Below are 12,444 nucleotides of genomic sequence, written 5' to 3'. Positions count from 1 at the left end.
CGAGACAAATTCACATGGACTACCGAGTCCTGTGGAGGAAATGGGACGGCAGGGCCACTCTCAAGAGGAGAGCGCCTGGATCCTTGCCTTGACAGGCTTTTATTTGCTTAATTTGCATAGGAATGCAGGGCGTATGTGGAAAGCTCATTAATCATTGTCAGGTAGTAATAATCAAATAGATAATATTCAAAGAACTATGAGGGCTTATTCTGAGTCAGGGTCAGACCATAAAACTTTGGGGAAATAAACTCATTTCATGCTTGGACCCTTATCATTTAAATTGAGGGTATTTGCAAAGCAGGTTTCACAGGATTTTATGCATTCTTTCTTAAGCCTGATCACCCCGGGGAACCTGCCCTTTCCAGCACAGGGCCACACCCACCTCCAGCATTGTTTCAGGCTTAGGTCAAGCACGGGAAGTACGGCAGCCAAAAGTTTAGGAGACTTCCTGCAGACAGAATGAGGACTCAGGCCATGTCAAAGCCAAAGTGCAAGGATCCATCACCCCCTTTCTCCATAGCCCCCCAAGTCCTCCCCTTAGGGCCCCTTTGTGATGGTGCCTGTCTTAGGTCATCCCTCCTTTGAGGAATCTCACCCATCATTGGCTAACTGGTCAGGCTCAGGGCCAGGCAGGGTGAAGTAAGGTGGGCAGAGGCGGTGCTCCTGCCAGGGAGATAAACTTTGTCTCCTTAGTGGCTTAGGGTCCCAAGGTCTCTCACTCAGCCTTAGCCATGGGGGGTTATAGCTTCTGAAACCAGGCAGGGTGGTTCCCAACACTTGTCAGTTTAAAAATTTATCTTAGCCATATCAATTAGAATATAGTAATATCACAGTGTGGCTTTATTTTGCATTTACTTAGTGAATAATGCTGTTGGGTATCTTTTTATGTGCTTGTTTGCCATTCTACATTTTCTTCAATTAAGTATCTTTTAAAATATTTTGCCTATTTTTTAATTGGATGCTTTATATTCTTATTGTTTAGTTTTGAGTTTTTTATAACATATTCTAGATACAAGTCCTTTACCAGATATGTAATATACAGATACTTTCTTCCAGTTTATGACTTCTCTTTTAACAGTGTTTTTGACAGAGCAAAGTTTTAAAAGTATATGAAATCCAGTTTATAAAAAATTTTTAATGTACTGTACTTTTAGTATTGTATTTTTGTGTACCCTAAGGTCACAAAAATTTTTCATAGACATTTTATGGTTTTATTTTGTATACTTATGTCCACCATCCACTTTGAGTTGATTTTTGTGTAAAGTTGAGGTATGGGTTCAGATTTATTTATTTGTTTATTTTACATATGAATGTTCAGTTGGTCCAACAAGTTTGTTAAAAGGATTGCTCTTTCTTGATGGAGTTGCTTTGTACCTGTGTCAAAAATCAATTGACCACGTATTAGTAAATCTATTTGTGGACTCTCTTTTCTGCTTCCTTGATGTATTTGTCTATACTTTCACCAATAGCACACTGTCACACTTATTTTAGCATTATAGTAAGTCTTAAAATCAGAGTATAAAACTTTTAACTTTGTTCTTCCTTTTCAAAAAGAAAAGCATTTAATATTTTTCTGTGAGATATAATTAATTCTATTTTTTATTCAGAATAATCTTAGCTGTAGATGCCCTTTTCTAGATTCTCTTTAAGGACATTCCTTTCTTCCCTAACTTGATGAGGATTTTTAAAAATCATGAATGGATACTCACTTTTGTCAAATGCTTTTTATGTCATATGGTCATATGATTATTCTTTTTTAGTCCATTAACATGGTGAGTTACATTGATTAATTGTTGAATATTGGACCAGGCTTACATTTCATGGATAAATTTCACTTCATCATGATATACTGTCTTTTTAAAAATATATTTTTGGCTCTGATTTGCTAATGTTTTGTTGAGGATTTTTGCATTAATTTTTGAGAGATATTAATCTATAGTTTGTGAAATTCTTTTTTTTTTTTGACGTTCTTCTGGAGACATGAATAGTCTTAGACCATTTTATATATTTCCACAAGTTTCATTTATTTAAAAAATTGTTTTCTCTGTCTAGTTTGGTCATTTCTTTTGTTATATATTCAGGTTTTCTACTTTCATCTTCCTTCTACTACAGAGCCCATCCAGTGAATTTATACTTTCAGATAGTGTGCTTTTCAAAGTGTTCACTCGGTTCATATTTGTATTTGTCTGTGGAGAACCTCTATTCTTCCTTTGTTTCAAGAGAGCTTTGCTTCACCTCAGAAGCATGTCTAGCGTGGCTGCTTTAGTGGTTTTGTCTGACAGTTCCAGTGTTGGGGACTTTCTGAGACTGGCACTTGTCTCCTCCGTTAAGAACTGGTCAGATTTTTCTGATTCTTTGTTTATTAAATAATTTGGAAGTACAGTCAGGTCATTTTACTATTGGGTTGTGAGATTCAGGATCTTGTTAAAATCCCGAAAAGAATGTTTGATCTTGTTTGTTTGTTTATTTTAGCAGGCCATCAACAAAGGTAGGGCCAGACTTCAAGTTCTGCCTTATCTTCTGTGAGTGGTGTTTCCAAGGTCAGTTTAATTTTCCAAGCATTTGCTAGACTCCTTTGCATACACTTCTCAGGGTTTGCTCAGAGACTTGGGTAACAGTTTAAATGGTTGTAGTTCAGCTCTCAAAGCCTCTGCTTGTCTGTTTTGGATCTGTCCTGATAAGCACAGCTTGGGGGTGAGCCTGGGACATTTCTTTGTCTGTGTACAGAGTCAGGGGACCTCTTTCTGTAGCCCTCTACGTGCTGGGATTGCTCCCACGCTCTGGATCCCAGAGGCTCCTTTTCCTGGCCTTCGGACTAGAAGGCCTGGGGCCACCCTTGGGGTAGGACTGAGAAAAGAAAAGGAGAAAGAAAAAAAACAAAAACAAAACAAGAGACCTTCCCTACCCTCTTCAACTTGCAAGGACCCCTGTCCCCGGTTGGGTGTCAGAGAGGGGTTTCTCCCAGGGCTTTTGTTGTCTGCCCTCCTTGCACAGTTCCACAATGCAGCAACCCTTCAGTCAAAGCCAGGAGATGAAAGAGTTAAAACCAAGGAACTTACTCCCACAGAAGTTGTTTTTAAAGTTTTGGCTATTCTCTCCAATCTACTACTATTTTTAACTTTTCAGAGTCCTAGGGTAATTTCTTTTAAAATTCTGTTTTATTTTTCAGTTTAAGTCAATGGGAGAGAAGGGCTGTAGCGAGCTTACTCCATCTTGGCTGGCACAAGAAGTGCAGTGTCCTTATGTTTAAGTGCTATGTATAGTTTTTCTCTCATATTGCTGTACTTTTAAAAATCCAGTCTATAATTTTTGTTTTTCAACCAGAAAGTTTAATCTGTTTACTTTTATTTTGATGACTGATGTATGCCAGTTTTCTCCTAGGTCTTATTCATGCTTCTGTTTGTCCTACCTTTTTGCTTTCCTCCTGTGACAATCCTCTATATCTTAAGGAGGGATGTAACTTCTATGAGACTACTTTTTTTTAATCTCTAAAATGGAGATAAAGGGAGCTAATTAGAGTGCTATTTTAAAGATTAAGATAAAGTATTTGACATCTCTAGCACAGTCCCAGGTATAGTCAATTTGCTTTAATAATATCCAGGGAGCACCTATTATGTATCAATTACTGCTCTAACAGAGCTTACATTTCTAGTGGGGGAAACACCAATAACCAAACTAGTAAGTGAATGATAGAGTCTAATGGAAGATGAACACTGCTGTGGAAACAGTAAACCAGGGTGGGGGTTCAGGAGCACAGTGGTTTTGGAGAGGGGGCAGTTGTAACCTGACGAGTTAGTTCTCTTCTGTTTGAGAAATGGAGCTGCTTTAGTCTTTGCATGTTTCATTTGCATAGAACCTTATACGCCATTTTGCAAAGCCTGTTAATATCTCATACTTTATATTTATTCTCATTCATTAATATGACAAATGCAGACCAGACTTGTGCTACTCTGGGGTACAAAGGACAGCAGAGAGAGACACGTCATCCCTGCAGTCTGTAGGGGCTATTTCAACATTATTTCCGTATTAGATGAAGTCAGTGTTGCCAGTTTATTTATCTCTTCCTGAAATATTTCTTTTATTTTACAATGTACCAGACCTATAGTAATTGATAGGTTAGCAAGATAAACACGATACCCATTCTCGTGAATCTTGTAATTTAATGAGAAGACAAACGTTTAAACAATGGGATCTTCCTCTGGCTATAGGATGGAGGAGATTGGAAGGGAGGACTGGAGGCAGGAGACCAGTTAAGAGCAAGAAAAAGTAATGCAAGCAGAATATGCTGTGTAGAAATAAGGTATGATACTAGAGATGAAGAGAAACCATATTTTAGGAGGCAGAATTGACAGTGTTGCAGAAATTGGGTGATGGAAAATGTCATCCACAGAGGAGGGAGGGATAGTTCAGTTTGCAAGATTCTGTTTAGAGAGCATGCAAGGTTCCAAGTGTCATCTCTCTGAACTTCATGGTACGTGTCAGGAATAGCAATGTGGATTTGGAAAGTTATCAGCAATAAATAGTAATTGAAACCATGGAAATAGATGAGGTCACCCAAGCATATGTAAAATGAAAAGAGAAAATGGCCTAATCGAGTATTCGGAAGCACACCATCATTTAAGAGATGAGCAGAAGGCTACCTACAAAAGGCACTAAGACAGGGCGGCCAGAAGGGTGGAAGGAAACTCCAGGAGCTGCCTGGAGCCTAGGGAGGAGTGCACTGTGAGCACGTCCAGTGTTCAGAACAGCCCTGTAAGGAAAGCCTGGAAAGGCTTTGGGTTCGGCAACGACAAGGTCATTTGCATACTTGGGATGAATAAATAGACAGTGTGGTTTGCTACCTGAGTGCCGACATGACGAAGTAGACAGAATTAATATTTTTTTCATTAATTGGGAGAGGAAGGTAGGATGTTTCTTGGAAAGGAAAATAGAGGGGAAGGAAAGTTTTATTTTCGTTGTAATTGATTTGTTTGCTTTTAAGATGGAAAGGGCTTGAGTATTTTAAAAACTGATGGGAAAGAGCCAATAGAGAAAGAAGATACAGGAGGAAGAGAATTGAAAGAGCAAAGTCCCAGAAAAGGTGCGGCTGATGGAGGGACAAGAGATGGCTCTTCTGTTTTAACAGAAGTTATAGAGAACAAGATATGGTTATGGATTCAGATGTATTTTTAGTTTAGCAAGAAAATTATGTTTTATGGTTCTATATTTTCTGTGAAGTTGGAAGCAAATTCATCTGCTGACAGAGAAGGATTTCAGAGCTTCAGAAAGAATGGAGATTTTTCTTCTGTGGGGGATGGAAGAGCAGACTGGAGAAATAGGTCAGGACAGGAGGAGTCGTGGAGGGTCCACGTGAGGTGTGTGAAGTTATGGGATCTTCTCAAGCAGTGCTTGGCCACCTGGTGCAAGTGCAAGATAGAGTTAGCAGAACTGGAAGTTTGCCAGGTGTCAAAATGGAGAGACAGTAAGCAAGGAAGTTGAGAACACTGATAAGAAAGTGACTGCGGTGACAAAGAATAGACGCTAATTTTAATAAAAGAAGAGAGGAGGTGAACTCATAGGAAATGTGGACTAGAAGGTCAAAGAACCGAAATCTTGGGGATCTTCTGATAGAGCTGAAAAGATAGGATATTTTGGTCTGAAAATGGATTTAGGAGTGACCTTTGGTGTTGATCAATTTGTCAGTGTGACTGTTGTAGTGTAGCGTTGTAGTGGGACATCTACATGGATGTAAAGTCACCCTGGGCAATAGTGGGACTTGAGGGAGAAAGACTATGGACCAAGTGCTAAAATCTTAGAGAGGCTAGATCAACATACCATCAATAAGGAAGAAGTAGAAGGGTTTAGAACCCAGTAGTATATTCATCAAGGAACTGATTTTAAAAGCATTTTATTATTGAAATAAACTGCACATTCACGAAAGTACACAGATCAGATGCATACAAATCGGTAATTATCATGCTGTGATTTTACCTATGTAGCCACCATTCAGTCAAGGTGTTTGTAAAAGCTCAGAAGCTCGCATCTCACACCTGCTCCCTCTTTGTCCTGCTTCTCCATCAATGAAACCATTGTTTGACTTCTCAAGCCTTATATTATTTTCCCTGTTTTTGAGCTTTATGTAAATTCTGGTTACTTAAACACAAAGTTTGTGAGATTCAGCTCTGTTGTTGCACATGTCAGGAGTTTAACTTTTACTGTTGTATAGTACAGTATTTCATTGTATGAGTGCAGCACAATTTATCTTTCTATTGTTGATGGACACATAGGTCCTCCTCCCACCCCAAGTTTTAACATGATCAGTCTGTGCATCTATGTATGCATTTCTCTTGGGTATATACTGAGAACAGAATTGCTGGGTTATGCATTTGTTCCACTTACAGTAGTTTAATACCAAACAGTTTTCCCAAACTATTGCGTCGGTAGATACTCCCATCAGCAGCATGGGAGTTTCAATTACTCCATATTCTGACTACTGTTTGATACTTTCTGCTCTTTAAAATTTAACTGTTCTGGTGGAAGTGTTTTTGGTATTTCATTGTGATTTAAATTTTATTTCCCTTATGATTAATGGGATTGTTCCATTCTTTTATGAAGTAACTGTTCAGTTTTATAACCACTCATTCTATTGAATTGCCTGTCTTTTTCTTATTGACTTGTAGGAATTTTTGATGTATTTGAGTATGAGTTCATTGGTGGGTAAATATATAGCAAATAGCTTTTCCCGACTTTTGATTTTCTCTTTTTTTGAAAATTTAATGTTTATTTAATTAAAATTATAAATTTATTTTTGCAACCCCCAATTTTTTTTAGATGCAGGTATTTGGCAATTTGGAAGGCAAATATTTTAGTTACCCTATGAAGACCAGCAGGTTTTGATTACTAATCTTGATTAGTTCAGAGACAACTAAAAGCCCAAAAGTATGATCTTACCAGTCTCCCTATCACACGTAACCCATGTTATATGGCAGTGCTTCTCCATCTATACTGTGCATGAAAATCACAGGAAGATTTTGTTCATATGCAGGTTTTGATTTATTATGTCTGGAATGGGTCAGGATTCTTTATTTATAACAAGCCTCCTGGAGATGCTGGATGTGTGTGTCTGGGCACACACTTTCAGTAATGGTGTAGTAGGAGATACAAGTTTTAAGCAGCTATTTTTTCATTAAGAATTCTGTAGCCCTGGCTGGTGTGGCTCAGTTGGTTGGAGCATCGTCCTGTAAAAACTGAGGGTTTGCAGGTTTGATTCCCGGCCAAGGCATATGCCTCAGGTGAGGATTCAGTCCTGGTTGGGGTGCGTATGAGAGGCAACTGAATAATGTTTCTCTCTCTCTTACATCAGTGATTCTCTCCCTCTCTCTAAAACTGATAAGGGTGTCCTCAAGTGAGGGTACAGACGTCCCAAGGACACACTGGGGAGACAAGACATAAAAACACACACAAAATATTTTGTTAGAGCTGAATGTCTCAGTAATTTAATCTGTTGACTTTTGATTTTCTTTTGATAACCATATGTTTTTAGTTCTAATGTAATCTAATTTATTTACCTAATTTGTTTTTTTTGTAGTCTGTTTGGGATAATTTTCTACATGAAGCTCACGAAGATAGTCTGTGTTCAGCTCTGTACAATGGAACTCTTTGCAAAGATACAGAGGTACTCTACTGTTGAATGTGGTAGTCACCATATACATGTGGCCAGTGAGCCCTGGAAATGTGGCTAGTGTGACTGAGGAACTGGATTTTAATTTTATTTAATTTTAATAAATTTAAATAGCCATATGTGGCTGTTAATTGTGCAATTGGGCAGCTTTATATCGAGATACTTTATTATTTTACTTTCAGATTATGTCTGTGAGCCACTGGGAAGTAGTTTGTTTTTATGGTATGCGGTATGGTGTCAATTTTATTTTTTATCATATTGGCACCACACCATTTATCGAAAAGATAGCCCCTTCTACCCTGCTCTGTCAGCTTTGTTACTGCTAAGTGTCCACGCGTACGGAGGTCTGCTTCTGGACTCTCCGCCCCATGCCGCCGTCTGTCTTCGTGCCAGCACCACGCCGTCTTCACGACCGAAGGGCATAGTAGGTCTTGATACCCAGTAGAGAAAGTTGACTAATCTCACTCTTCTTTTTCTTAGTTACTCTTGACTCCTTTAATTTTCACTTACATTTCATAAGCGGCTTGTAAATTTCCACAAAATCATGCTGGGGCTTTGGCATTAAGTTGTATCTAGAGATCCATGTGGAGAGAGGTGGAGTTTTTACAATATTGACTCCTTCAGACTATTAATATGGGCTATCCTTTCATTAGTTTAGGTTTTTTTCCTTTAAGCCCTGGCAGGGTAGCTGAGTCGGTTAGAGAGTCATCCTGATACTCCAAGGCTGCAGGTTTGGTGCTCCAGCCGGGCACATACAAGAATCAGCTGATGACTGCATGAACAAGTAGAACAACAAATCGATCTCTCTCTCCCCCACCTTCCTCTCTCTAAAATCAACAAATTAAAAATACTAAACTTTTTTCCTTTAATATTGTTTTATAGTACACTACTTATAGACCTGGCATATCTTTTGTAGAATTTTGTTAGTATCTTGCTTTGTTGAGGGCATCTGGTACATTGTTGCATAGAAGTGATGACATGGGCATCTCATTCCCAACTTCAAAGGGAAAACTTTCAGCATATAAGTGAGGTTGGCATTAGGTTATACTATAGGTGTTATTTGTCTGATTAAGGAAGTTTTCTCCTATTTATTCTTTACTCAGTGTTTTTGAAATGTTGACTTTTTAAATCAAATGCTTTATCTGCATCTTTTGAGATGATCAAATGATATTTCTCTTTTACTCTTTTAATATGGTAAATTGCATTGATTGATTTTCAAATGTTCAATCAACCTTATATTCCTGAGACAAAATCCAACTTGTTTTTTTTAATTTTTATTATTGATTTGAGAGAGAGAAAGGAAGGGGGAGAGGGAGCGAGAGAAACATTTATTCTTCCACTGATTTGTGCACCCGCGACCTTGGTGTAGCAGGATGATGCTCTAACAAACTGAGCTATCTAGGTGGGGCCCAACTTGGTTTTAATACACTGTTCTTTTAATATATCGCTAGACTTAGTTTGCTAATATTTTGCTTAGGATAGCTTCATCCACATCATAAGAGAAATTTGGCCTATAATTTTTCTTTCTTATAATATCTTTGTCAGTTTAGGTCAAGCATATATTATCTTCATAAAATCAGTTGAGAAGGAAACTTTTTTTCTGTTCTGTGGAGGAGTTTATTTTATGATGGTGTTATTTTTTCTTTAAATGTTTGGAAAAATTAATTAGTGAAGCTCAGTGGCCCTGAATTTTCCTTCATGGGAAGGTTCTTAATAATAGATTTGGTTTCTTCCATAGATATGGGTGGTACTGTCCAGCTGCCTATTAGTCCAATTGTGGCTTCATTGAAGGTACTCTTTCTTTTTTCTCTGGCTGATTTCAGGATTAACTTCTTGGTTTTCTACCTATTATATATCCATGTGTTTTAAGTCTTATATGTATCCTCCTTGAGATTTATGGTTCCCTTTAAATCTGTGGCTTGATGTTTTTCATTCATTTTTGAAACTCCATGGTCATTTTATTTTTAAATATGTTGCTCCTGCCCCAGCCTCTCTATCCTCTCTTTTGGTGACTCCAGTTGTGGGTGTTTAGACCTCTTCACCGTGCCTCACGTTTCTGTTAAAGTCCCCGCCCCCCACCCTCCCTTTGGTTTTCTGTACTTCATTCTGGATTTTTTCTTTTTCTTTTTTTCTTCATTGTTTTTATTTTTATTTTTCAACATTTATTTTTATTATCGACACTATTACAGATGTCCCCATTCCCCATCACCCCTTTCTTTGCTCAGCCCCACCCGGCCTCCACCCTACTTCCCTCCGGCCATCTCTACACTGTTGTCTATGTGTTATGGATATGTGTTCTTTGGATTTTTTCCTAACCTATCTTCCAGTTTCATCTATGAAAATCTGCTGTGAAAGGCTTTCATTGAGCTCTAAATTTGAGTTATAGTATTTTTGGGTTTAGCATTTTAATTTAGTTCATTTAAAAATTTCCAGTTTTCTACCAAAATGCTTAAGCTTGTGTTGAAAACATTAATAGAAATTTGAAGTTCATGTCTGCTAACTCCTTCATCTGAATCATCTGGGTATTTTCTATTGTCTGTTTTTCCCTTGGGTTTTCATCAAGTCTTTTCATATATATATATATATATATATACAGATACACATACATATATATATATATATATATTTAGCTTATTATTAGGAACCAGATGTTGTGCATATAAAATTTACAGAGATAATTTAAGACTCTGAAATGTTTCTTTCCTCCAGAAAGGATTTATTTCTGCTTTAGGTAGGCAGCTAGCTTAGGGCCCTAGCAATTTCTGGTCACATCGATGCAGCTAAGGATTGAGATGTTTTGAAGCTGGTCTTCAGTCACTATAAAGGCTTATCTGTTTCGAAGGCCCTTACTTGTGAAGTGTAGTCCTTCCAAATCGCATCCAAAATCCTCCTGTGGTCATCAGGTCCCCCCTTCCTTGGTAGACGCTGAACTTTCAGAGTCAGCAGTCCCTGAGGAAAGGCAGCTGCAAATGCCAGGCCCACGTTGCTGGGCTTCTTTCTCCTGATTCTTTGTCCTACGATGCCATGTTTTTGTAACTCTCTCGTGCCTTCAAAGAGAGTATTAGATCTTTTCCAGCTAGTGGGAGTCATGCTGGACGTGGAACTCATTGGAGCTGGGGCTTTTGAAGAAGGCTAGGGTGGGGGCCGCTGTTCGGTCCTGGCACTGCGGAGGGATCATACTTCTCCCACCTCCAGGCACTGAGTTTCTACTGGAGAGGCTGCAAGAGAAACGGAGTCCTTAGGGAAGGTCAGAGTTTAGTCAGGACAGGAGTTAAAGGACATATGCTAAGAAGAGGCTGAGAAAGTTAGAAAGTTTGGAGGACAGGAGGGTTAATATAAAAGGTGTTTTTTTCTTTTCTCCTTTTGATGGGTTGGTTGAACTAGATGACATCTAAGTTTCCAAGTAATTTGAAATTCTAGAAGTCTATTAAATGAGCTGGGCTTCCATTTAGGTTAATTTAGAAGTTTAATTAGAACTTAAAATTTCTCCTATAGAGAGATAAGGTGGCTTATCATCATAAAGAAAACTTCCGGGTTTTAATTTCAGCACAATAGCTCCCAGTTGTAAAATACTGAACAGCTTCTTCCCACAGTGCACAATGGGATTCTAAAATCTTAAGTCCAAAGGGAACCAGTTGCAACATTATCTGCTCGGAATTTACTATTCTGTGGATCATTGTGTAGTGTACATTTATGGAAACTGCCTCATTTCCTCATAGCTTATACTGTATGATTTTATTATTTCTCACATAGATTATCTACAGATTCTGGGTTTTTCTCTGCTCGTGATGTAAGTGCCTCTGCTCGTCTGACCTTTCTGGGGCCTCATGCTCCTTCTCTTCTGTCCTTCTCTCCCCTGACCCGCTTCCCACTCCTCGCCCCATGCTGCGCTTTTCACTGTGCTCTCTAGAATTCCTCTTCTTTGGGGGGAAGAGCTTCCAACATTCTCAACCTTTCCACTGAATTTTCTTTCAGCTTTAAAAAAAAATATTCCTTTCAGTTTTTGTCCTCAACTGAATCTTGGCTCTGTCAAGAGGACCCTGTTTCTCCTACAGCCTCCTCTCCCCTGCGCACCTCCCATTGCTATTGTAGGCTCATGACTCCTCCATCTTTGTGTGAAATCTTCAGCTCCTTGTAGGCCCTGGCTAATCTCTCAGGTTGTACCCATACCCAAGCGATCGAACATCTCTGGAGAAAGATCACACAACCACATTGTCAAGGCTCTCTTCAAATTGCTGACCACAAATCTCCAAAGGACATGTTGAACTGTCGGGTCGTTTTATGCAACAGTTCTAGTAAATTCACTTTCCTGCTCCTCAAAGGACTGTTTCACTCTTGTTCTGCATGTGGCTACAGCTCCTCCCCTCCTCTCACAACTCCCAATGAGAATGGGTACAGTCGGGAGACAGCCCCCTCATCTTCTCAGCCCCGGTGCTCCAGCCTCCTGACATCGGTGCCCATACACTCTGCCTTGCCTCCTGTTTCCGTGGGAGAAGTGCACCTGCCCCCTTCCTAACGCTCACCCCCACCTTGTGCCCTGGATGCTGACCCTCGTCCTCAGGGACGTGGCTCCTACAGCAATGCCCTTTCTTGCATTGTCATGTCTCCCTGCCACCCTGGCACAGGACCCTTCCCATCGCTATTCAAGCACCTTTACTCTCACCCGCCTTGAGAAAGTTTCCCTTTAGATTATGAACAGCCAGTTCACAGGTTAGTACAAAAAACATCTTGAATATTTGAAAAGATGCTCAAGCTCACTTGTAAAAAGAGGAAAGCACATTAAG

At 39.2% G+C, this 12,444-nt stretch overlaps 1 protein-coding gene across 7 annotated transcripts in view; it reads left to right on the top strand.

Annotated features, from left to right (window-relative positions):
- The window catches only part of ATG10 (autophagy related 10), a 227,089-nt gene that overhangs the window by 177,171 nt on the left and 37,474 nt on the right, over positions 1 to 12,444 (top strand). For 5 of the 7 annotated variants that reach the window (XM_071219488.1, XM_053912117.2, XM_053912131.2 and 2 more), the window contains one exon: positions 7,568 to 7,654. The exons of the other annotated variants lie outside the window; for them this stretch is intronic. In XM_071219488.1, coding sequence (XP_071075589.1) covers positions 7,568 to 7,654 — 87 coding nt within the window. The remainder of the gene's footprint in view (positions 1 to 7,567; positions 7,655 to 12,444) is intronic. 7 annotated transcript variants of the gene reach the window in all.

The sequence above is a fragment of the Desmodus rotundus genome, chromosome 1, assembly GCF_022682495.2.
Source record: "Desmodus rotundus isolate HL8 chromosome 1, HLdesRot8A.1, whole genome shotgun sequence".
Lineage (NCBI taxonomy): Eukaryota > Metazoa > Chordata > Mammalia > Chiroptera > Phyllostomidae > Desmodus > Desmodus rotundus.
Note: the sequence above shows the minus strand (reverse complement) of the source record. Positions and strands in the feature narration are given on the sequence as shown.